This window comes from Scomber scombrus, chromosome 3 (assembly GCF_963691925.1).
Source record: "Scomber scombrus chromosome 3, fScoSco1.1, whole genome shotgun sequence".
In the NCBI taxonomy this organism is placed as follows: domain Eukaryota; kingdom Metazoa; phylum Chordata; class Actinopteri; order Scombriformes; family Scombridae; genus Scomber; species Scomber scombrus.
The window spans coordinates 16384260-16410046 of record NC_084972.1 but is presented as its reverse complement, the minus strand read 5'-3'; the positions used below and the strand labels follow the sequence as shown (position 1 = coordinate 16410046).

The 25787-nt window shown below is 40.2% G+C and overlaps 4 protein-coding genes across 7 annotated transcripts; 1 reads left to right on the top strand and 3 right to left on the bottom strand.

Annotated features, from left to right (window-relative positions):
• Positions 1-911: 911 nt before the first annotated feature.
• On the bottom strand, positions 912-12188 carry eefsec (eukaryotic elongation factor, selenocysteine-tRNA-specific). 4 transcript variants are annotated; one of them, XM_062444486.1, is made up of 7 exons: positions 11474-12188; positions 8981-9188; positions 8636-8732; positions 8147-8311; positions 6392-7033; positions 4216-4372; positions 912-1628 (listed from the first exon to the last, which is right to left on the bottom strand). In XM_062444486.1, the coding sequence occupies exons 1-7, from the start codon at positions 11775-11777 to the stop codon at positions 1447-1449; spliced, it is 1755 nt and encodes a 584-aa protein (XP_062300470.1). In that variant the 5' UTR covers positions 11778-12188; the 3' UTR covers positions 912-1446. The 4 variants fall into 4 exon arrangements, 1 of the variants encoding a protein (XP_062300470.1); XR_009927869.1 differs by having other exon boundaries at positions 1490-1628; positions 1821-4372; XR_009927870.1 differs by having other exon boundaries at positions 1493-1628; positions 1869-4372.
• A 107-nt stretch (positions 12189-12295) lies between these two features.
• Positions 12296-18632, top strand: ruvbl1 (RuvB-like AAA ATPase 1). Its single transcript, XM_062444497.1, has 11 exons — positions 12296-12692; positions 13718-13804; positions 13921-14053; positions 15803-15954; positions 16471-16560; positions 17188-17337; positions 17421-17484; positions 17568-17766; positions 17878-17980; positions 18067-18158; positions 18239-18632. Exons 1-11 carry the CDS (start codon positions 12552-12554, stop codon positions 18396-18398), a joined length of 1371 nt encoding a protein of 456 aa, XP_062300481.1. The 5' UTR covers positions 12296-12551; the 3' UTR covers positions 18399-18632.
• A 22-nt stretch (positions 18633-18654) lies between these two features.
• Positions 18655-19905, bottom strand: mustn1a (musculoskeletal, embryonic nuclear protein 1a). Its single transcript, XM_062444466.1, has 3 exons — positions 19861-19905; positions 19630-19759; positions 18655-19227 (listed from the first exon to the last, which is right to left on the bottom strand). The coding sequence occupies exons 1-3, from the start codon at positions 19867-19869 to the stop codon at positions 19130-19132; spliced, it is 237 nt and encodes a 78-aa protein (XP_062300450.1). The 5' UTR covers positions 19870-19905; the 3' UTR covers positions 18655-19129.
• A 909-nt stretch (positions 19906-20814) lies between these two features.
• Positions 20815-24553, bottom strand: rft1 (RFT1 homolog). Its single transcript, XM_062444454.1, has 10 exons — positions 24303-24553; positions 24126-24211; positions 23899-24021; positions 22940-23231; positions 22719-22853; positions 22365-22625; positions 22124-22268; positions 21908-22013; positions 21572-21821; positions 20815-21438 (listed from the first exon to the last, which is right to left on the bottom strand). The coding sequence occupies exons 1-10, from the start codon at positions 24363-24365 to the stop codon at positions 21274-21276; spliced, it is 1626 nt and encodes a 541-aa protein (XP_062300438.1). The 5' UTR covers positions 24366-24553; the 3' UTR covers positions 20815-21273.
• Positions 24554-25787: the final 1234 nt, after the last annotated feature.

The window sequence follows — 25787 nt, the reverse complement described above, 5'->3', positions numbered from 1 at the left end:
CGAAACACCTCTGGGACGGGATGGAAACACATACAGTAGACAAGACATGATCATTTCACACTGTACAGTTCTCAGTAACTGGTTGATTAATCACACCATCAATCACCCAATAACAACCGTTTAAAAAACTGCTCTTTCTTATTGTTTTCCATTGTTTACTCAATCAAAAATGAAAAAGACACATGCAAACACATGGTGAAACATATGGGTGATAGTGAAACGCACTGAGACACACACGGTAGATGTTCATCTCCAAATAATCCATTATGATGGATTCATTTATTGTTAATTCAAGAAATAAAAAAGGTTTTCCTGATTTAGAATAGCAGTGCACACACTAGAAATTCAGCAAATTGATGAATATGAATAAAGAGATGCCATTTCTGTGACTTACATCCTACAGTATATTGAGATTGCTTCTGCACTACAGTTTAATACGATTCAGTGGGCAGTTTCAAACTGCATGCTACAGTAGTAGGTACACTTTGTATGGATGTTAATGGCGGTTCTGGTTGTACATGAATTAAAAAAAATTCTAGATAGAGCATGACATTAAGTAAACCTATTTAGGAAATTATAAGGAAAATGTGCCCATTATGCTGTAGATTACTGATGACAGCAGAACTGACCAGAGAACCACAGACTAGACTCACATTAGGGTTTTGGGTTCAGTATGTATTTGTGTACTGAAACTGTAATATGATATGTTAATGCAGAATCTCACTGCTATTGCACATATGCAGCAGCAGGTACAGCACATACAAACTGTGACTGGCATTGTAGTGAAAGTTTTGCACATTGCTGCTAATGAATTAATCTTATTGTGTGAGACAACTACGTTCACTGCTATCATTAACTCATTTGATGAAGGACATTTATACAGAAAATAACAGTCAGAAACAGAGTTTCAGGATGGGTTTACTTTATTTGTCTTTCTGCAATTCAACTCTAGATACCTCTGATATAATTGCTATTCAGGGTTAAAAAATTGCACCTCTACAAACCTCCATTACAAGAAATTAAATTGAGAAGAAAAATATTGCAACAGCAGTTCAGAGATCTGAAGAAACCTGCGATTATTTTGTGAATGTGGGATCATGTGATCATGGCAATTACGGATCTGCTGAATTAGTAAGACAGAAAGGTTTGCAGCAAATCAAATCAGAATTTAACTGAGGTATGATTATGTAAGACAACTCAAAAGCAGAGCAGCTTCCATCTCCATAAATGGAGATAAAACAATAACTGCTTCACATGCATTCAGTGTTGTGCGATCATTGCATTTCAGCAAACTGTTTCCATCCCCAGAAAAAGAGGCAACAAAAGTGAACAAACCCCTGATACAGAGGCCAGTATTCCCCTCGCCTATAAAAGACCTCTGAAGCTGTCCTCTCCCTGTCTCCAGCACTGCCACACAGTGTCAGTGTGAAAGTTGTGCAACAAAGGTCACGACTGCACCATCTTCTTATGGGGATCAAAGACATAGCGCTTGAAATGCAAGTGAATGCTAACAGGCTGAGAATCAGCTTTGGGCTCCTCTTCGTTTGCTGGTCCGCCTTTGTTCCCTCCCTTCCCTTTCTTCTTAGAGGTAGAGGATAACAACTGCTTGGTTTCTGGGAGAAGACCATCTGAGGAAAAGATAAACAGAAAGGTCAAGCAAAGGGGTTGATTATCTATTATTTAAAAAAACAACAATCAAGAAACATCATATAAATAGATTCTTTTATGTAATGAATCTAGATTCTAATATGCAGTACTCAGGTTAACTTAATCAAGTCAGTGTAGGTATATCTGATACATGATAGAGATCTTTTCCTCACTGTTATGTGCGCAGCAGGTGCTGTATCAGTGCTGTTCAGTGTGCTGACCTCAAGATCAACTGATGCCTTCGTCATCCTGATGTAACTGATGAAAATGTGCAGAGAACCAGGTCTCAGTTGCCTCGAGACTAGTCTGGCCCATCCTGACATGCACACTGCAGTATTGTTCCTCCTATTTATGCTTCGACCTAAACTCATGATTCTTCTCTCACTTGGGCCTCGTTCTCAGCCCTACTGAGCTGTTTCCTGTGAACACGGAGTTGCAGTCTGATGTTACTTAAGCATCCACCACAGACTCACTCTGTGCCATCATATCTTTACTGTTTGCGACGACTATGGAAAATGGCTGCTTGTTTGCTTGTGGTTTTGCACACGGAAGGTAAGCAATGTTCTGGGTTCATTGCTTTACACGCTGACTGTCTGACCTCACGTACAACGGCGCCAGCATTCTTCTTGTTATCGTTATGCCAATGTGAGGGTTGTTATGGTTGCAGCACCGCCAGAAATCTCTTCCTTGTTATCTATGATCAGCTGAAAACATCCATTTAACTCCACAAAAGACACACACACACACACACACACACAAACTTGATGGATTTGTGTTCACATACAAATGACACTTAAGGAACACTGCTTTACACATTTGTTCTCTAATTAATTTGTCTGTAAATAACAAACATCCATTATTATACAATTATATCTTCAAATTCCTGCACAGATTAAGAATGCAGGTAATGGGACTATGGCTGATGAAGAATCTAGAAATCAAGATGACTGTGTTAAGCATGAGGCATCAGTGACACGTGTACATGACACAGTATGTTTATCTGACAGCGTCCAAACTTAACATCCAACAAGCACAAATATGGGTCAAAATAAAGTTTAGTGTAGTACATATAGGACCGAGTCATCTGCCAAGGTGGCAGAAAATGTACTTGTTGAAGGGCAACATAACGCCACTGTGTTTTCTGTTCGTAGACCAGATAAGTGTATGGAGCACTGATAATCTCACTATCCTCTACACCCACTGAAAACCTGCACAGCCCCTTATGACTTTTATATAACTCATTGTAATAAAACCTATACTGAGTTATATATGTGGTAGCACATCGATACATATGCTGGTACAGAAAGGAAGAAGGAAGGAGATTATAACAACAGAGACTGAGAGACTTCTTTATGAGTTTCTGAGTGTCACTATAAAGACTGCATCACAATAGGTTACAGTAACTGTATTCACTGTTGTTCAACTGAGAACTTTAAATTAAGTTCGTACAAGTGGTCAGAATATCTTATAACTATCTCTGCAAACACTTAAACTGTGCATTATTTCTAATGAAACAGCAATAAACATAACATAATCAACATAAAATGAATCAGCAACTATTTTAATAATTGCTTAATTGTTATGTTATTGCTGTACAAATACCAAACAATCTGACTCCAGTTTCTCAATTGTGAAGATTTAATGCTTTTCTCTGTATGGAACATGAATATTTCATTGTTTTGCGCTGTTGGTTGAACAAAACAAGCAATATGATGGTATTACTCTGGGCTTCAGGAAATTGTGATGGCTTTTTAAAAAACATATAGATCAAAGATTAACTGCATAATCAAGAAAATAACCAACAGATTAATCAATAATGAAAATAATTGTTATTTGCAGCCCTATAAATGACGCAGCAGATATGAGCAACAGAAACGTATTTTTCAATCTGTATGAAAGCAGACATTTTTAATTCATTCATTCTCTCTATCACATTCATGTGTGTGAAAAGAGAACACACCCATACAAGTTTATATATTTACACAGAAATGGGATAAAATGATTTCAAACAGTTGAGGCCTTTTTAGAAACAGCAATTTGTACATACAGTGCCATTACTCAAATGTAGAACCTGCAAAAGGCTAAAACCTAAAACTAAAGCTTGACAAACCCCCAATCAGCAGCAGAGTAGTGCTATCTTCCCTCTGAAGCCTGACAGAGTCTCAAATGAACACCACTGAATGTATGCATTATGTTCATATGTGAGGATGTGTGTATCCGTATGTCAGAGACTTTCAAGTATTCAAGTGTGAGGCAGTGAAGAGGATGTAGGTGAGGTTCTCTTTCTAAATGTTTTTGTTTTCTCTTCCCTCCCGGTGTGGAGCCGTGGGTTTGGAGCAACAGAAGGTAAAATAAACACAGAACAGACTTCCCCCGGAATACAGGCAATCCCCAGAGGAATCCTGGGAATGTGTTTCGGGATGTCAGGCCTACCACTCTTACCACATCCTGAAAACCGTCCTGCAGAGCCCCCAAAATCAAAAGACGGACGGAGAAAGTTTTGGTACGTGTACTGATGAAGAGGGAGACGTAAGCAACATAACTGAAATGCATCTGATAAATCCTTACCTTGTATCCGAATCTTAAACTTCCCGCTTTGTCCGAACCCGCCCTCGATAACGCCGGTCTCACCTGTCGACAACGTGACCTTCAACCCCACAAAGAGCTGGAGGTTGGTCTCCTTCTTGAACAGGTTACGGCCGATCACAGTGTAATCATCAGTAACCTGAGAGCAAAAAGAGAGGGAAAGAGACTTATGAACTGCAGCACTAATGACTGATAAAAATGAAAGCATAAAACATGATTAGAAGTACTTGTTAAATGGTGCATATGAGCAAAAAAGCATATGATCTCATTACGACTGTAAATATGTCTGGATGAGTTTTCGTTTGATTTCCTTCCTCTGATGCCTAGATCTTGCGGGTTGCCATTATTTCCTTCTGCCATCATGGTAGGGTGAGGAAGAACAACTCACCCTCCATCCTGCGCCCTCATCAACCACACCGTTCGCTGTAAGCTGCATTCTTCGAGGCCCGCCGCCTGGCTGTCTCGCACTCTCTCTTTCATCCCCCTGCACATTTTATGCTATATTTGTTTGTATTTCTTGCTTATCATCCATCACTAAGTCGATCTTACAGGCCACTAATCTGATAACAGGAGGGCACCGCTCTGTCTCCAACTCACCCCCCACCACCACCAGCTCTTCCTCTCTCTTCTGCCTAACCCTTATTCATTCTTGAACATTTGACCCTGACGTCCCTCAAGCGTGACTGATGCGCTGATAAAAAAAATACAGTTGCTATACACGTCTGACAGACCGTATGAATAGTGACTGGTTGAGACCGTCATATCTGAACAATGCTAGTAATGTGTCCTTACGAAAAGGAATTCTTTAGTCTTATAACATAACTGCCTCATTCTGGGAGACAGATAAACAGTAAATGTAATGTCACATGACCAGCATTGACCTCTTGCACACGCTGTTCTACTCCTGAGTCAGTGAGTGGAGCTGTCAACAGCCTGAGGTGCTAACAGCGGGAAACTAGTTCACACACTTGACCCCTGACCTGAATATGACCCATGCATGAGGGTGCACACAGATAAACTTAACTGTACCCTGCAGAATAACACCTCCAGTGCATTTACAGAATGAGATGCCTCCAGAAACTCAGTTCTCAATAGGATCTGGTTTAAAGTTTCTAAGAACTTTGTTCAGCTTTTATCAGATATTGAGGAAACCAGAGAATGACATTCCCAGTAAAGCAATTTTTTCAACAGCTGACTTGCAAATATAAAACTGTTATGAACAGTCTATAGCCTAACTCTTTAGCCTTATTAGCCACATACAGTATCTTAAAAGTTAGCAAATTCTTGAAAACTAAGCTACATTAACAGTAAAAGGAGGACAGGATGAATGTGGAGCGATAGTGGCTGATTTCTATTTTCTAGATTCTTTCATTCAGTGTTTTGATGTCAGAAATATTATTAATTTTATTTAGTTTGTGTTTCAAAGGAGATGAAGTTTATATAGTAACTTTACTGTGCTATTTTTGTTTTACACAGAACTTAAAAAGAAGAGTATTAATCAATTACTGGACAGATAAGAACTATCAATAAGAGTAGTGCTATCAATAAAATCCTGAGGATTGTTATTAGAGGTTGTAGACCTTTTGAATAATCAGATGTTAGATCAATAAGAAAACAACATATTTGATTAGATGAGATATGGATCAGTATGATGAACTATAACTCAGGACAGAATGTAACATCCAGAGAGGAGTAGAGTGAGAGAGAGAAATATGCTGGCCCAGAGAGAACCAGGGAGTCAGGTAAACTCACAGAGCCATGTGGGTATTCCTGTGCCACTCAGGTGTGTCCAAACAGCTCCAGCCTCTGATAGCTAGACAGGGCAAGTGGCGTCAGACGGCCACCCACACACACCTCTGTGTCACAGCACATGCTAAGGCATGCATACCGCCCATGCCTCAAAAACTGCTCACCAGGGCTGCATATGCAAGCTTGTTTGTGTGTACGTGTCTGTTTATGAATATACAATAGGGGCTCTGTCTGAGAGCCACGCTCCAGTGCCACCAGCAATGAGAAACATCCAAAGAAGAATCAGAGCGGAGAACAAGGTGAAAGATAGGGCAGAGAATCAAGGGCAAAGTTCAAGGTTAAGCAGAAAAATGGAGAGTTGGAAAAAGACAATTTTTAATAACAGACAAACAGTTTCATGTTCACTCACCCTTTCCACCTGTCCCTCCTTGTGTTTGGTTTTGTAGATGCGCAGGCGAAGCAGGGTGGTCTCAGCATAGCCTTTATCTTCAAACCCCTGCAGCAGACAGCCTTGGAAGGCCAAACGGCATGCATTAGCGTGGATGTCTGTGTCCAGCTTGGAGCCAATCACAAGGCAGAGTGAGGGACATGTGACTGGTCGCTCAAACTCTAACAAAGCCCATTGCTCTGGGTCGGGTCCTGAGTTTGCCTCTCCCTGACCGGTCAGATATTGGTCCTGGTAGAAGTACTCCCTGTCAAAGGTGAAGCGCGTTTCTAGTGAGCACGCCTCTGGAGGTGCTTTAGTGTCTGAAGGGGGCTCTGAGGCACCCACAGGTGGCAGGCCGAAGAAGGCCACCCTCGCCATGACTGTCTCATGTCCCACTGTAATGTGAAACTTGGCACGTGTGGAAAGAGAGCCCTTGAAGTAGCCTATCTTCCTGACGGAGATGACAGCTGCATAGAGGGTGCGCAGGGACCCTGGGGTGCACACTACACCACGCTCCAACAGTTTAGGGTCAAACTGTGTCACACACACACCCACACGATCTCCCTGCATGGCCCCAGACACTGGCTTCCGAAACATCTGCACCGACTTTACCTTCTTGGTCACCTGATGTGAGAGAGCACAGAGGGACAATAAATAAATGACAATAATAATTTAAACAACAAAGATTTCTATGAATCATTTTAAGAACAATGTACATACATTACACTTCAGTACATTGAAACTCTGCTGCTTAAAGTTAATAAATCTCTTTTCACAAAATAGGAAATATAGGTTGATTTTAATACCCATACATGTTTAAATGTTTTTCTAACATTTTCAATCATTTCTTCAAGTATAAGTTACTTTTAAAACAACTAAACATGGAATGCAGCATGTGATAAATTAAAAAACGTATGTGTAATATATCCTCATTACAGGGATGATTTATAACATATTTAAGTGAGATGGCTTGATTTAGTACTTTGTTGTTGTTGTTTTTTTTAATTAAAATATGCACTTAAGTCAACAGCTAATTGAACATGCACAACCATTTAGACTATTTTTGTCAGGGTCATTTGTAAAATATATTGTTTCTATAAAATAATTGTCATACCAATGTCCAAATTTAAGTGCAAGTTACTGTATGAGCTTTATCTATTAGGAAAATGGCAGTTTTTATGTTTAAAAAAAATCATATTTAATTAAATATAAAGCACTGACAAAAAGATAAAATACACAAATTTAGAAATAAAAGTTATTTATCTGATTACCTATCAATATATCCATCAGTGATTGCTGTATCTGACATACCACAGTGTCACTGTATTTGTTTTTGTTGTCTTTTATCACACAGTGACAAAGTCAACAGTAGTGGTTCAGATCAAAACACCATCACCAGCGACTGATCATTTAGCCATATGCTGCCACCAAGAGGTGAATATGATAACTGCAGATAAATCTGCTGAGCCCGACTGAAAGTTTGCATCTGGTCTAAATTACTAAACTCCTATGCTGCCAGCCCACCACCCCTCCTCCCCCAGTCCCCTCATCCTTCCCTCACATTAAACTGACACATCCTCTGAACCCACCCGGCCATCCCTCCCTCTGTCTGCCCACATCCAGTCAACTTCTGAACTTCCGAAACGCTGTTCCACAAAAGCATTTCCAGCGCTATGATATGTTGCCTGCTTGTAAATATCATAAATTCAGAATTAATGTGCATTCTTTGCAGCGTACCTTTAGCGCTGGAATTTCCACTGTGTCATTGATGGCCAGCGACCCCTGTAGGATGGTCCCAGTCATGACTGTTCCCTGACCACGGATGGAGAAGCAATGGTCCACAGCCATAAGAAAGTCACCTCCAGGGTCTCTCTGAGGAAGGTATGTCTGTGTCTTCAGAAGCTGCAACAAAAACCAAAAAGGATAGAAGTGAGACACACGTGGAAAGATAACTTCTGTCGCGTGACTCGAGCAACAGAAATACACATATATGAACCCTGATAAAAAAACACCAACTTCATTGTTAGCACTGTCCGATAAGCACTGCAAAAAGTAACATACCCGCACAAATAAAGTATTCTGTCGTTAGTTTTGATTGGACATGAAGTACACACAGTCGAGAATTACTCTTATTATTTTTTGTCAACTGACAAATAGCACAGTTATGTGCTGTTTTGAGCAACATTAGTAACATCAGACGGGCTTCAGTGTGTTTCCAGATTTCACCTCTATTAAATCTGGCACTCCCTGTGGCTCCTCTGTTTCAGCAGCCTCTGGGCCTCCAGGCTTCGCTGCCACAGCAATCACTGGACAATCCTTAAATCTGGGCAATAGAAAATAGTGATGTTGAAATTACTTCATGCTTTTAATGCTGAAGCAATGATTAAAACAATTTAAACTATTTGTATTGATAAATAAAACAGAGAAGGAGACAGAATGGTTAGCAAAGAAGGAAGTTTGACAAGAGATGAAATCGTGGGAGGTACACAGGCTGCCCTAACCTATTTAACTGTCTGGACTCAGACTTCCTCCTACACCTCTTCATATTGAGCATTTGACTTAAATGCAGACCTGGTGCTCTCCAGTGTTTTGTGCAGTCTCTTGGTCATTTTCTCGATGGCACTCTGTCTCTTGTTGGCTGGCAGGAGGTCAATCTTGTTCAAGACCACCACCATGCGAGGGCAGGTCAGCTCTCCTATAAGCAGACACTCTGCAGTCTGAGTCTGCACCCCTTTCACCACGTCCACCACCAGCATCATCAGGTCAATGATTTGAGCACCTAGAAAAGATGCAAAAAATGTGTTTAAATCATCAAGGAGATACTAAATATTACTTACATGGAATAAAACTCACATGGCACAGTAATTAACATTCTTGTTATACACCTATACAAGTTTAATATGGCATGCTATAATAAATACTTTGAGAAAAGGTTTGGGTGGTTTTGTCTATTGATTCATCCACCTCAGTGTGATATCAACTATGAAGCCGACAACAGCAATACAAACAGGAATGGACACAGACACCCAAGAAAAACAGTAGAACAAGAAGAGAAATTAGGGGAGGGGTGCACAAAAGCAAAGAGAGAATAAAGGGCTAGAGGGTTGAAATTAGAGCTGCAGCTCACTTGGTTGTCTTTCCTTTCCCTCTTTTCTTTTCCTGACTTTGGCAGTCTCTCTTTCCTGTGGTCCCCTCTTTTCTCTCCTTCCATTTGGCTCCCTTTCTTTCCTGTGCTCTCCCCACATGGGACAAGAGGGGAAGTTTAATACATACCCTGATCCCTGCACTTTCCTTCCTCCCTAATCTATAGCATGTGCCACCCCACTGGCTCATAGGTTTCATTTAGCATGTTGGTTACACGACACAGCAACATTTGGTGTTTCACTGCCTATGTAACAAGCCCATTACTTCACCAGCAATCTGTTTAATATCCAATTATGCTCCATGCATTTTAAAAAGTGGGATCTAATGTCTTAGGTGTGTGACAAATAAGAAGGAGGAGTAAAAGAGAAAGCAGGTAATCCACCATGTCCCTCTGAGTTAGTGACCTGTGGTCACTCTGTAAGTAGTCAGCACTGTAGTCATTTCTCCTCCCTCACAGTCCAGTTCAATATGTCATAATCTGTCAAACTACTTGCAGAGAGAAGGCGCCCTCTGCTGGGAATTTAAAATTTGAGCATGACGAGATGGTACAAGCATCATCCAATACAGTCACTTCAGTGTCAGAGGTCTACTTATAACTCTACACAGAATAACTTCAGGCTCAGTGTACCAAAATGTAGTTGTTACTATATGCACATTTAGCACAAAAGATGGGAAATACTGCAATTTATTCTGCCATCCTCTGGCACCAAGCAGTGTGTGTGTGATTATGGACTTAACAAAACAATTAGCTTTTTATTATTATATATAGTTTCCTGTTAATCTTGAAAAGACTTACATTTGTTTTGTGGGTTGTTGGTTTTTTTGCCTTTAGGCAGTTAAAGTATTTACCACATTTTGGCTGATTTGAATGATTTTTACATACATGCAGATGTGTATCTGTCAGAAAGGCTATGGCTATGTGCACTGTCTAATAGATGCTGCTATTGCAGTGTATCATTGTGTATCTATCAAATTCTGATAGTATTTTTTTTTGTGAGTGCAGTAGTGGCATAGAGGCCAACAGGAAACAGGGAGAGAGGGGAATGACCTGCAGCAAAGGTCCCTTGCCTAATTCGAACCAGGGACACTGTGATTATGTGGCACACGTTTTAACCACTCAACTACCCAAGCGCTCTGAAAGTACTTTATTATTAAACAGTGAAGATATACAGCACTACATGATTTGATAACTACTATTTTCGGGTCGTATCAAAGAACAGTGTATTAGGTACACATAACTAATGAAATACCACTAAAACTAATGCAGTCTAATATGACAGCCACCCATCCTACCTTCATTAAGGTTACAATGTTTAGTACACTGAGGGTTGTCTGTAATATTTGCTCTAAACTCATTGATGTAATGACAGACAAAAAAAATTACCTCCCCATAGCACCACACACACTACAGCCTCCAATATGACCATCAGGTTGAACCAACTCCTCTCTGTGACAGACTCCGCAGGATGTTTTAGGGTAGCTGTGTTACATAACCAACTAGGTGAGGAACTAGAAAGTGAGGTATGATCAATTATTGTTGTCTGTACCATCATACAATATAACTTGCACTACTGTACCTACCCATCAACAAAGTGCCTACTCAAATACGTTTATGTTGTTCTTTTTCTATTTTGTTTTATTTCTCTATGTTTGAGCACTTCTTGGAATCCCTGTTTCATTACATTTTCTGTGTATGATGATCTTTACATTTTTAGTTTTATGTTTGCTATTTTTGCACCCACAGTAGGGTCCAAGAATCTGAGGCCACTGTCTTATTCTGGTAAAGTGACCCCTGCAGTAGATTTTATGGTATCGTGTTTTGTGAAGCACCTTGGATTTTGAGAGGCTCAATAGAAATACTTTTTTTTTTCTTATTATTGTTACCAAAAAAAAAATAGTGCATATAATTATGAATCTCACCTCCAATAATAGTCCGAATCAGAGAGGCATGCCCCGGACAGTCTACCAGGGTGAACTGCAGGCTGTCATACTGCTGCTGTGCAACGCTGTCCCGCAGATGATGCGGGAGGTCCACCGTGAACGAGGAGAAGCCCAGGTCCAGCGTGATGCCTCTCTCACGGGACTGCGGGTTCTTGTCGAAGGCGGCCGTGGAGGCGGTGCTGCTCAGCGACCTGGCAAGCGACGTCTTCCCGCTGTCGACATGCCCGAGCACCCCGACGTTGAAATTTAATGTTTTGGTCCGACTGCCAGCGGAGTCTGACATTTTGCCGTAACGAGACTGTCTTTCTTTACTCTAAATTGAACCTTGAACTGAGCTACAGTGTGAACATCGGGCGGCTATTACTGCTGCTAATAATCTTTCCCTTCGTTGACATTCGTTAATTACAACCAAAACACTTTAAAGAACACGCTTCCTAGTTACCGTGTGGCTTACAAATGATATACAGCTATAAATGACTTTAGCTCGGTAGTTGAGATAAAAGTCTTATCTGCTTTCAATCCTCAGGACAACATCATGCTAAAGCAGAACGTTGTTTCAGTAGCTAACAAAAGTTTAAAAAAGAGGGAAACTAACTCAATGTAATGGTTCTTTGATTAAAACTTAATTACAAAATGTGGCTATGGCGATGTAAGCCCTCTATCTGCTATGTTTCACACTCATTTGAACCTAGTATTTACTCACTGACAAGTTTCTAGTAGTTTCTACTACGACAAGGCAACTGAAACACAAACGGAAATGAAAGCTACATGGGCGGGGTTACCATGGTGTGAAAATTATTGACGTGAGCTTTAGCCAATTAAAATGTAGCATTGATCAGCATGGTCCAATCGTTTTACATAAAAGTCTAAATAGGCGGTACTTACAGGGTATCACTTCCGTCGATTTTCCCCTTAGTAACCCACATGGAAACCGCTTTTCCTGTGTTTTGAGTTTCGGCGCCGATTCCGGCGGTGAGAAATAGTCTGAGGCACAGGAAGCCATTATTTTGTCTTAAACCCACTTTGCAGTTTTTACATCACATATTTATGCACAACTATGAAGATCGAGGAGGTAAAAAGCACCACAAAAACTCAGCGGATCGCCTCTCACAGTCATGTCAAAGGACTCGGGCTAGACGAGGCCGGGAATGCTAAACAGTCAGCATGTGGTCTGGTCGGCCAGGAGGCTGCAAGAGAGGTAATATTGACGTTGCACTGAAGTTAAGTTATTAATGTAGTGTTTGGTTGGATGACTCAAAAGCTGAATGGTTTCTGCAAGGATTATTTAGCTCATTGCAGGTGATAATGTGTTAGTTGCGTCAGCCCTGTGGTGTCGCTGTTTAACGCTCAGGTCAGAGATGAGCTAAAGGGAAAATCCACCCTAAAATCATATTTCCATTCATTTATTTCCCCTTTTTAAACTATTACCGAGCTCCGTTTTTGATTTGTGAACGGAAAAGCATAGAAACATATTTGTATAATTATTGAATGCCACTTGCATCAGCTAAATAGACGGACACTGACAGCAATGTGTCAATGGTTTTCTTTACTGGATGACCCACTATATAGTCATAGAAAATTAAACTACATTTAATATCTCAAATAATAAGTGTATGTGTCCACATTCAGTGTCAAGGGACCAGTTTTAAAATATGTAAACAGATAAATGCAGTGAGTTTGAGAGGGTCTACAATCACTTGGATAACATGTTGGCATATTGAACCCTTTTCACAGCTGTAAAAATGTGTAATTTTAAAAAAGAGCTTTTTATGATCACTATGCCAAACCATTAACATACATGGACAGAGAGTGGGCACAGGTTAAACGTACAAATGGGGACATTGCAGTGTTTGGAAATGTCAGGAGCTGCCACTGTCAAGCTTACAGTTGATTTCAATTTGTGGAAATATAAACCTGCACTGGCTCTGTTTTGAATGCGATTTAAAATATATTGTGTGGTCAAACAGGACAGGTCAAACCAGACAAGACAATGTACATTTCTAGTAGCATAAAAAAGTGAAAAATGTTGTGTTTTACAATAATTCAACACACGTGAATATAGAATAAACCTATTAATTAGGGGACATTACAAACACCTGATTTAAGGGTAAGACACTAGGAGATCCCACTACTCTGTCCATCCTCCCTGCAGTTAGATCCTATTGGTGTTGTACTTTTGTATGTTGATATAAAATGGCACTACATGCTATATTCACTCTCTAGGCTTGTGGCATCATTGTCGAGCTGATCCGCTCAAAGAAGATGTCAGGAAGGGCAGTTTTACTGGCTGGGCCCCCCGGTACAGGAAAGGTAATGTGCAGTGATCATTTATTAACAGCAGTTAAACTGTTGAGTGTGTTTTTTGTTGTTTATTAATGTTGTTGTTGGTGATTCTTTTCTCACATTTCTGCTTTTCCTCCCTTTAGACCGCCCTTGCTTTGGCTGTAGCGCAGGAACTGGGAAACAAGGTGCCTTTCTGCCCCATGGTCGGCAGTGAGGTCTACTCAACAGAGATTAAAAAAACAGAAGTACTGATGGAAAATTTCAGGAGGGCCATCGGTGAGTGTTGCTCTGGTTTTAGTTTCTACCCCCAAACAAGGCAGACTGAAGTTTTTGTTTTTGATGTACTCTGAGCTGACGGGCATTGAGTTTACAGTCATGAAAATTTGACCATAATAGCAGCAAGAGAAAGCAAGTGCTAAAACAACAGTAGGTGAAAAAAAACAGACAAAATGATAACCACCAGACTTTCTACCAACATGAACATGAAACAAATTCCACACCACTTACATTGTCCTGAATTGAAAGCATTAGTTTCACAAACAGATATTTAAAAATCTTAGCACATAAAACAGAAACCATCTGCTTGGCTAAATTCTACTGGAGCTGGATCAGTAGGTTCAGTGAAAAATAAAATGCCTCTGAATCTTGGTATGCCTCTCATTTCTGCAGCTTTTGATTTAAAAGAGTCTTACATGTTCAACTCAATCCCTCAAAGAAGGACCAGTAAGGTGTCCTGCTGACACTGTTGTCATGAGCTGAAAGGCAGCAGTCTGCAGCAAATTAATGAGAGTGATGATAAAAAGGAAGGAAGGATTTGGGGGGGGGGTGTCTGACTGCTGATGGCACCTGTCGCAGGGAAGGAAATGGAGCTTGGGTAGAGGGAGAGGTGGTCTTCAGCACCTTTGCTCCTCCCCTCGAATATGATCTGCAGGTGGGGAGGGGGTTTCATTCTGAGGTTGTCATCACCATGGCGATAAGAGCGCAGTGACTGACAGTCTCCACCTTAAGCATTTCTCTCTCGCTTGGACCCAGTTTTTCAAAAAGTGTATTCTGGATCAGATGGATCCGGATTTTGAAATCCCATATTTTACTATCCAGGATCAGGTAATCCATCTTACTTTTGTAACGTTTTTTTTTTTTTTTTTTTTAAAGCAACATTTGGACTGGATTACCCAGATCCAGATACAAACTTTTCAATATTACCAAACACCGGTTTACCCTCTGTGATTGGACCGGACCAACATCCACCCTTCTGTGCATTAAGGGATGCAACTGTTAGAAACTACTCTTACTGGTTCACCTCTGTTATTACAATCAATATACAGTGATAAATGACAGTTCAAATTAAATATACAAATATATATTGACAGCTATTTTGGGGGGTTATTTTATTTTTACATTTGCTGAAGTGTACTGAAAAGCTTAATAGGTAGCCTAATGTCATCTTTATCTACTTTATCACTGTAACATTTAAACAATCAAGTGCCAGATATAAACAAATATACAACATGATACAAATGTTGTATTATTTGACCAATTTACAATTTTAAAGTTTTATTACATTTTGTTCCTGAAATCAACTCTGAATCCACCTTCTCTAGGATCAAAGATATCCCAATCCTACTAAAAAGTTTTGAACAACACATACTGAAGGTTTGATCCAGATCAAAATCAAGACTGGATTACGTGATCTAATCCGATTTTAAGAATCCTTTATTTGTTGTGTTTGAACAACCCATTTTCAAGATTTGATCCAATACGATAGCCGAAATCCAATCAGGTTACTTCTGAACACCTGTGGCCCTGAGAATCAGTCACCTGTGCACTCCTCATCTTCAGGGCCACAGGCTGCACAAAAGGGCACCAAGAGTGTAATCATGTTACAGAAAATGGGCACACGCACACACACGCTCTCTGTAATAAAATGCATTGTTCAGTAGTTTGAAGGATGTGGCGTCTTAGTTTCAGCAGGAATATAAAGACCTGATTGAGTTCTCACACTGTACTGTAATGTCGTCCTTTCAGGATTACGTATCAAAGAAACAAAGGAGGTGTATGAAGGGGAGGTGACAGAGCTGACCCCCTGTGAGACTGAGAATCCCATGGGTGGCTATGGAAAAACCATCAGCCACGTCGTCATCGGGTTGAAGACGGGCAAAGGCACAAAGCAGCTCAAGGTCAGATTGGGAGCTATGATTTATTTATTTTTTTCATTTCATTCTTTATTTGCACTTGTGCTACTGCTGCTCATCAAGAACATTGATCTATATTACAGCTATAAACTATTAATGATAATAATGACTTCCACTAAGTTGATGGGAACTGTGTTATTTATCAAGAGTTTATCAACTTCTCAAGCTACTTTGCGTCAGCTAAAATATTTCTATGGCTCTCTTGTTATTTTACACATTATATTAACATACATGTCATTTCCAGGTTGTGTGTAGATGTGATTCCTACCAGCATCTCCAAATTCAGTTTAACTCTTACCTGAAATGATAAATAAATGCCTTTGTTCTTCTTCTCCATTAGTATCCTGAAAAACAAAATACTGTAAATATTGTATTTTAGTATTAAAACTAATGCCATCGGGGACATTAATGCTCAGATTTTTAAATTTTTTACTCTTGATGTAACACTAATGAACAAGGTATGGACCAATGTTTTACTAAAAATCTGTCTTGTTTCCTCAGCTGGATCCCAGCATTTACGAGAGTCTTCAGAAGGAGCGTGTAGAAGTGGGAGACGTCATCTACATTGAAGCCAACAGTGGAGCTGTCAAGGTATCACTATATTACTTTCTCGTACTTGTCACAATTGTCACAAATTCTGATCAGCAGATTCACTAATGAAACACTTCAAATAAAAATTCTCGATTTTGTTCTTGGTTAGGCCAAAGGTAGGTATTTTTTTTATGTCCTCCACTGTCCTTCATGGTGGCGTTCTTTCATCTCTCTCAGCTCTGCATGAAAGCTCTGCTGCATTTCGACTGTACTCTGGAATGAGCCCCTCTCATTCCTGCAACTCTTCACGCTCCCTCTATCTCTCCATCTCCCACAATGCCCCTCTTGCAGCAGCGGGGGCTTGTGGTCTGTGTTGACAGGCTACGATGACGGCTCCTTTAATCGGCGCAGGTGGGCCAGGGGGGCGCGGGTCGGCTCTAGTCAGAGGCCAGAGGCGGAGGGCTGGACGACACATTTGTTACTGTTGACAGCCATCTCATGACCTGCCTCCTCTAACTCTTTCATCCCTCCTGTCTGCGATGGGCTGGCACCAGGTTCAATCATACACCTGCTCGCCCTCCTCTTATGCGCCGTCTTCTGTTACACTGTTTTCCGGAGCAATGTAAGACATTCAGGTTTTTTTGTTAAACAGTGGCCACACGGACTTTTTTCTTGTGTCTTCTGCAGAGACAAGGTCGTTGTGACACTTTTGCAACAGAGTTTGACCTGGAGGCCGAGGAGTATGTGCCACTGCCCAAAGGTGACGTCCACAAAAAGAAAGAGATAGTTCAGGATGTAACGCTGCACGACCTAGATGTCGCAAATGCCAGGCCCCAGGTACAGAGCTGCAATAGCACTATAAAACATTCTCATACATACATTAAATTGCTTTCCTAGTAACTGTTCATTATTTGTCTCAGGGAGGCCAGGACATTCTCTCCATGATGGGACAACTGATGAAGCCCAAAAAGACAGAAATCACAGGTAGAGAAAAACTGAAAACATCACCAGGTGCTTCCACCAGCTGAGTTTTGTTACTGATTCATTTTCCATTTTTACCATTCCAGATAAGCTGCGTGCTGAGATTAACAAGGTGGTGAATCGCTACATTGACCAAGGTGTAGCTGAGCTAGTACCTGGTGTGCTGTTTGTGGATGAAGTGCACATGCTAGACATCGAGTGCTTCACCTACCTCCACCGAGCGCTGGAGAGCACCATTGCCCCCATCGTCGTGTTTGCTTCCAACAGGGGAAACTGTTTAATCAGGTTTGTAGATTAGAAATTGATGCAACAGAATTAAGTGTTTTGCGAAGATGTAAAAGTCATAGTTTAACTCTGTCCCCCTTTTTCTTTTTCCTTTTTTTTTTCGCACATTAGAGGAACGGAGGACATCAGCTCGCCACATGGGATTCCACTGGACCTGCTGGACAGAGTCATGATCATCCGCACTATGCTGTACACACCACAGGAGATGAAGCAGGTAAGTCTGAGGATCAAAGTATCTGCATGTATGATGTATGACTTCAGGGTTTTTGCATTGGTGTCTGACTGACTGATGATTTTTAGATCATCAAGATCCGAGCTCAGACTGAGGGGATCAATATCAGCGAGGATGCACTTTCACACCTGGCAGAGATCGGCAATAAGACCACCCTCAGGTAGAGATACACAATGCATTGTGGAGGCTGTGTACTGTTGGTGTGTGCATGTCTCACTTTCTGTTTCTGTTTCCTCTCAGGTATGCTGTGCAGCTGCTGACCCCAGCCAGCCTGCTGGGCCGGGTTCAGGGAAAAGAGACAGTGGAGCGGGAGCAGGTAGAGGAAATCAACGAGCTGTTCTACGATGCAAAGTCCTCCGCTAAAATCCTTCAAGATCAACATCACAAGTTTATGAAATAAAACTGGATCCCCAACTTTTTCTTAACAACTCCCAGGGCTGGTGTTATCAGCCATTTGTTACATGGTTCAATTAATTTCTCCATCGTTGTTCCATGCTTTGTTTCATGCATTGTTTCACTCTCTACTATGGCTCATTGTAGTGTCCTTACTTGCTCCTCATTTACTGTAGTAGGCTTGTTCTAATTGATTTGTATTCATTCTGTTTGTCAATGAGCATAATTTTTGAATAAAAAAGGAAAAAACACAATTTGACTCAGTTTTATTTAATATTTTTGGGTTCTTATGTCGCTTTTTTACATGATCGATGATTTTGACAAACTCCTCCACAATCCAGGCACAAATGAAAAGACCAAATTGTTTTGGACAAAGACACGGATATAAAGCACACTGATGTTTCAAAAGTTGTTTGGTATGTTCAAATGCATCAATTGTTGTGTTGCATATGGTGCTTTATAGTCCTTTATTACTTCACACCATGAAACTGGGTGAATGCTGGTGAGGATAATCAATAACAGCAACAACAAAAAAATCACCTTAATTTTACAATGAAAAACTGACTTACCATTTCATAGAAATTCTTAGATTTAAAAAAAAAAAAAAAAGGTAACTATCAGCTTCATAAAAGTTCAAACATGCCAGAATTAAGTGAATTGAGTGCAAAAACAGCAAGAAGTACAGCAAGAAAACAATCTATCACAGGTGTTGTCCCATCATGGTCAGGAGGTCTCCTGCTACTTCCTGATTGGTTTAGCTGAGCGGGCACTGAAAGCGGTCTCTCCTCCAGACCTCACCCCGCTGAACACAGAAGGAGCAGCTTTACCCATTTTCTCTGCAGAACAAGAGAAACAACAATAAGAATATTTCACTCTAAATGAGGCAGAGAGAAGGGGTCATATAAGGCTGCAGATATGCTCTTTAAAAAACACAGTTTATCCCCCTGGGTGAGAAAGTACACTGTTTGACAGGAGTCTCCCATTATTAGAGCTCCCCTTTCCTCTCTGTATATGGAGTGGAAACTTGTGCATCATGAGGAACACCCCTCACACAAACTCGCTGCCCTAACATGATCTTGGCTTAACCAGATACAGAAAGGAAAAGACAAACTAACATCAACCATATAGCTGTGGGTGGTTAAGTGTGTGTGTGTGTGTGTGTGTGTGTGTGTGTGTGTGTGTGTGTGTGTGTGTGTGTGTGTGTGTGTGTGTGTGCGTGCGTCGGTTTGTGCACTCACCACACTCCTCCATAACTTCTATAGTCTTGCTCTTTGCTTGCCCACTTGTACCCAGCTTATTCTTTGCGTCAGCCAGGTCATCTTCTCTCACTTCAGGGCGCTGCAGTTGTTCGTCCTCTTCCTGACCTGGCTGAAGGGCAGTGAGAAGGAAAAGTTACACTTCCATGTCTACAGAAAGCCAACAATATGAGAAAATATCATCATTCTGAAAATTTAAAACCATGGCCTTACTTGAGACATGTTGGTTGAGCAGTGGTGGAAGATATCCTGTGAGAAATGATCCTCTTTCTGTCAGTTGTCTGTTGGTCCTGCCCATATATATACACACACAACCTAGCAGTGATTCTCCACTGGACAATAAATCTGTTCTCAAGACCAATAAATGACGCAATGAGTGTAAATGCTCCTCCTATTTTCTGTCTCACTGCCTCTGGTTTCTCTCTTCTGTGCCTATTCTTTTTTTTTTTAAATGATGAGCTCACTGTTAGCTCATTCGGTGAACATAACATTTGACCAAATAAATCCCAGAGAAGGAAAAAATATGACAAATGAAGTCTGTATCCTCCCCCTCCCTGCAGCAGTCAAACCATCACTGTTTACTTGCATGTCAAGCAAATTGGACTCAAAGTTCAAGAAAGACATGAGTCAAAAGATAAGTAGCTGTTTGATGGTTGAAGACATCAAACTGTCCAGTAAACTTTACGCCATGCTGTATTTATGTACAAATATATGTACAAAGCAAAAAGAACATAAAAGTAAGCATTGTCCAACTTTAAAAGAATGCTGTTTCCACCCCTTCCTGCTCATTTTCCATGACATCATTTTTCAGCCCTCAGGGATCCTAAACTGGTGATTAGTACAGAGGATGGACCAACAAGTAACCAGAAACGGTTCCCCAGCAACATGTTAACTGTAGAAATCCAAACTGATTACTCTCATTGAAAATGTAGCCAAACTTCAACCTAGAAAATATAATTAAACTAAACTTCAAGTGGAGATGTACTAGACACTTTAGGGTGTAAGAAACAATCAATCCTAGCTTCTTTATCTTCTCAAAAAAAAATTAATTGAATAGAGTTACAGGCATCATGTTTTATGACTGATATCCAAAAAGAAAACTATAACCAAGACCTTGATTGTCTTATCATCCTGAATGTAAAGTTATCAAATTTATTACATTTATTTACACAACTGTGCTATCAGTTTAAGTTGTATTTTATATTCAATGTCCTGGAATAAGTCATTTAAAATAACTCTAAAAAAAGTTTACATTTACATGAACAGCGACTGAATTTAGCTTTGGATTATGAATTCATAATTTTTCATTCAGTCAATAACACCACAAATATGAATTACATTTCCTTTTTTTTTTTTATTGTATATGAAAATCTATTCCCTGTAAACAATTTAACTGTTTCCATAAAATACATTCATCTGTTTTTCATCCATATTTAGATCCCAGAAAAGTCATGGTAAGTTTCTTCATACACGTATGTACCAACACAGGAATGATCCAGTGAAAACATATCACACACATACATACACTCATACACACACACATTCACACTCATATGTAAGGTCCAATGCTGTTTGTAGAGGAGGAAAAGATTTCTTCTAGTTCAGTAAAATAATTTCCCATCTAATTTATGTGTGTTTTTTTCTGTACTGGGGCAAGAGCTTAGTCCTCACGAACTGAATGAGCCAAGTCTCTGTGAGAAGAACAGTTACAAGTACGCAGAGCAGACAAACTGCTCCCACGCAGATATGGACCAGGCGTAGCAACCAGCCATCGTCACAACAGAAAAAACCCTGAAACCACAAGAAAGAGGAGCTTACATTAGGGCCACTGACAAAGATTATTTAGAATAAAACTGCAATGTAATGTCAATATTAAGAAGTAAAACATAAGTAGAAAATGAAAAAAAACACAATTCTCTTGTACCTCAGACACTGCTGTGATTACTGCACTGACAGCCAGTGCCAGCAATAGGAGCGGGGAAGGCAATAGGCCTCGCAGAGGTTTCCATGGAGTGGACTGGAAGTAGCGATGTATATAAAGCAGGCTGTGTGAGATGCGGAGACCCATGTTGAGACAGTTGGCTAGTATGAAGCCAATACCCCCTGCCCACCATGTCAGCATGTAGGACAGGAGCAGGAACGACACAGACAGAGCCAGCATCACCAGGTTATACCTGAAAAACCCCACAAACATCGTGTTAGCTGACAGGTTATATGCTGTGTAATAAATCAATCTGTGTTTGTTTTTTTACATTCTTACTTGTCAACCTCTTCTTGGCTCATGGCCGCAAATACAAAACACTCGGTTACACCATTTACAGCTAGCAGGAGGACATAGCAGCTGTAGCATCGCAGCAAAGAGGGACCTTAAAAAAAAAAACTAAAAATGAGCTGTGACTAAGATAACCAAACAGAATTTCACATGCTGTTCTTTAAAATGTTTGTGCTTCCTGTGATTGGGTCATATCTCCCTTACCTGCTCCACTACTCAGAAGAGAGCCGCCATAAATGTCCAGAGCCAAGTGAGAGTAGGCGTAGCCAAATACTGTGATGATCAGACCAATCACCAGCACCAGTTTCAGCAGACACTCCAGGACCTCTGCTGCTATAGTAACATCCTCCTGAAGTGAAAACCCTCAGCATGAAAATAAAACCAACAAGCACTCCTGCCCAGTGATTCACAAAACTGTGTTTGTGTTTATTTCCACACCACAGACCTGTTTTTGGCTTTTGACATCACGGCCTCTCTCCAGCACTTTGCCAAAGAAGATGTAGAAGCTCTCCTCGATAGGCAAGAAGATGAAGCGCGCCACCATGGAGCCCAGATTATTAACTATATCGTAAACACCCTGGTCTCCAAAGCTGAGGACGTTCAAGAAGGTCATGACGTAACGCTCACCCTCCGTCAGGATCTGCTTCAGGAAGGACTGCTTGAAGAAGCTCCAAGTGAGTCGAGCCAGAGTCCAATCAACCAGTGGCTATAGACAAAAAACAGATGATCATCAATGGTCCTAGATGGTAAACAGTACATCTCTTCAGTTTAATTTGTGGAGATAAAACAAAAATAAAACCTTTCCATTAGTTTTGTGAGGCAGCAGATCTCCAACACTTTGCAAAGGAAAACCCTTCTTGGTCGCCTCTTTAGATCCCAAGAAGCAAAGAAAGTAAACAGCATAGCACAGCACCAGAACTCCTGTGTACACCACCTAAGAAAAGCACATAGATTAAGATCAGTAAATGTGAAAAAAATCATTTACAAAAATATTGCAGAAGACTTAAATTAATATCTTACATGAGCAGCAGAGAAGATGTAAAGGCCCCATTCATGGGAAGTTACCACCAGCACAACTGTTAAACTGCACTTAGCAATCATTGCTAAGCTCTCAGCGGCCACCTTCAGTCGTACAAACATGTGAGCTTGAGCCAGTACCCAGAGCGGCTCAGCCAGGAGCTCCTGCACTCCTGCAAAGGCAAACAACACCACAGCAGGGCCGTAGAAAGGTATGGTCTGAGGATCTGGGGCCTCAAGGAGCCACAGCCACACAGAGGCCAGCAGGGCTGCCCATAACACACCGAGAGGCAACCTGATAGGTGAGAGAGATACAGAACAATCCACGCTGATTACACAATATCAACTGCACATAACGACACAGAAGTTCCAATTAACTTACGATTAGTAGGTTAAAATTCAGGAAAGTTAAGGGAAACATGAATATTAATATTTAGCGGCTGATTCTCCATTTATTTACCACTTAGACAGCGTTAGACATTGTTGAAAAAGCATTAGAACTGTTTAAACCCACTTTCAGATTTGTGAAACCTTTATTTAGACTATGAAAACTGAAAAGGGGCAATTTCACTGTTTTATTCCTATCCAGACCAGACCAGATAAAAAAAACTGTTTAGACTTGTCAAATCTGGACTACATTATCAAGGAGACTCCACAGGCTCATTAAAACATAATTACGGATTTGTGAAAACTTTATTCTATTTGTGAAAAATGAAGGGAAAAAAAGATAATTGATCTTACAGCTAGAAATTCATAGCATGATTCCACTTCTCTCCATTTCATTGGCCATGGCCATGTAGCTCCTCTTTCTCTAAGATATGTAGAAAAGTTTTTCTTACATTTTTTAAATACAACTAGACATTATCCTTATATAGTACATTTTTCTACTCTGTCTAATGTGGGGCAAAAAAGCAGTGAAATCGTCCTTTTTTCTGTATTTGAATCATCAAATAACAACTCACGTCAGCCAAAGCAGGTTGATAACTTGTCTCCAGCTGTGGTTTGCCCCTGATCCCCTACTCAGACAAGCTCTCCGGAAAGCCTCTCTGGATAAAAATACTAATGTGGAGTAGAGAAGTGTGAGCCTGCAAATACAAAATCACGTTAGAGACACTGGTGAGGTGAAATGTCCTGGCACTGTGTTTCTTGTCTTCACTGTTACTGCCACTGTGCTCCTATCACAGCTTACCTGACATTGACTACACCAATCAGCTCTTTGGACACAAACCGTAGTGTGAATGCATTCAATAAGAAGGTGAGTACCCGGAACATCACCTGAGACAAAAAGCAGGATTAACAATATTAATCATTTAACATCCAAAACAGAGCATTTAGCGTGTTATAGCTCAGATGTGTATTAATTTACCTGTAGCAACACATTATAAGATGCTAATGTGGACGCATCCTTCAGCACATCTTGAGAACTCATTTTGAACTTCTTCTAGCTCGCTGGAAACTCTGAGTGAAACTGACAGATTATCCGCTGCTTTCTACGGCAGATAAATTCATTATAAATCAAATACTTAAGTCACAGTTGTGGCTGCCGAACCATCACACTGCAGCTATAAGATTGTAAAGCAGCAGTTGAAACAACATTGTATGATAGTAGAGGCTAGATTTCCACTTCCGTATACATTGTACGCACTGACGTTACGCGCAGACGTCATTACAGCGTACTGTTAAGCGTAGCGCCGCTAGAGAGCGTCACTGTCCCTCACGATACTGGATACTCATTTTTAAATATCTCATTTTTGTAGCGTGACCACATCATGGCAGTGACTGATTATATTTGGTCAATTCTACTTTTACAAACAACAACTGCCCCCCCCCCCAGCCAAACAAATCTCGCTACAAAAGAGGTTGTAATCTCTCTGTGACTTCCTTGTTAAATAAAGTATATATAAATAAATATATATATATATATATATATATATATATATATATATATATATATATATATATATATATATATATATATATATATATATATACATATATATATATATATATATATATATATATATAAAGGTTATCACAGCTAACATTCCTGAAATATATTAAATTCACAAGCTTTTCAATTTTATGTTAACCTGTCCATTCTTTCTTTTGTTCATTATTTACAAAGTTATACAAAGAGAATGTTTTTACTATTTCCCAAAGAACTGTCTAACTGCATGTTTGGTTCTGCCTAAAATGTCTTAAAAGTATTATTGTGTCACTGTAAGAAGATTTCATTGAAGTTCATTTTGGGGATTAACTGTATACAAATTACTGGCTGGTGATTTTTAATAATCACCAGCCAGCCTTATGGTGATATTTACCTCATTGTATCTATTCATATTTAGTTTGTATATGGTTTATTCATGGATCTACAAAATACAGTGACAATGTGTGTGAGAAAGCTGATTTCCATTAAGGTTTCCAAGATGTTAAAACATAAAACGGACAGTATCACATGATATCACACAATAAAGCCTTTCAAGCTTTCAGGCTGCAGCTGCAGCTGCTGGTGGTGGTGTGATGGTGTGGAGGATATTTTCTTGGAATATTTTGGGTCCCTTAGTATCAACTGAGCATCAATTACACAGCCTACCTGAGTACTGTTGCTGACCATGTCCGTCCCTTTATGTCTATAGTGTACCCATCTTCAAATGGTTACTTCCAGCAGGACAAAACACCATGTTACAAAGCTCAAATCATCTCAAACTGGATTCTTGAGCATGAAAATTCACTGTGCTCAAATGGCCGATCAATGGTCAGTTGAATAGAGCACCTTTTGGATGTGGTGGAACGGGAGATTCCCATTGTGGATGTGCAGCAACTGTGAGATGCTATCATGTCAATATAAACC

Bases quoted from the DNA above. Each gene is read 5' to 3' on its own strand.
- rft1 (XM_062444454.1), bottom strand. From the start codon at position 24,365: ATGAGTTCTCAAGATGTGCTGAAGGATGCGTCCACATTAGCATCTTAT. The intron at 24,212-24,302 runs GTAAATTAATAC...TTTTTGTCTCAG, and splicing joins CTTATAATGTGTTGCTACAG to GTGATGTTCCGGGTACTCAC. The intron at 24,022-24,125 runs GTAAGCTGTGAT...TTGTATTTGCAG, and splicing joins ATTGGTGTAGTCAATGTCAG to GCTCACACTTCTCTACTCCA.
- ruvbl1 (XM_062444497.1), top strand. From the start codon at position 12,552: ATGAAGATCGAGGAGGTAAAAAGCACCACAAAAACTCAGCGGATCGCC. The intron at 16,561-17,187 runs GTATCACTATAT...TGTCTTCTGCAG, and splicing joins CCAACAGTGGAGCTGTCAAG to AGACAAGGTCGTTGTGACAC. The intron at 17,981-18,066 runs GTAAGTCTGAGG...GATGATTTTTAG, and splicing joins CACCACAGGAGATGAAGCAG to ATCATCAAGATCCGAGCTCA.
- eefsec (XM_062444486.1), bottom strand. From the start codon at position 11,777: ATGTCAGACTCCGCTGGCAGTCGGACCAAAACATTAAATTTCAACGTC. The intron at 8,733-8,980 runs GTCTGCATTTAA...TCTATTGCCCAG, and splicing joins AAAACACTGGAGAGCACCAG to ATTTAAGGATTGTCCAGTGA. The intron at 8,312-8,635 runs GTGAAATCTGGA...TTTTTGTTGCAG, and splicing joins GAGTGCCAGATTTAATAGAG to CTTCTGAAGACACAGACATA.
- mustn1a (XM_062444466.1), bottom strand. The intron at 19,228-19,629 runs GTGAGTGCACAA...CTTGTTCTGCAG, and splicing joins AGAAGTTATGGAGGAGTGTG to AGAAAATGGGTAAAGCTGCT.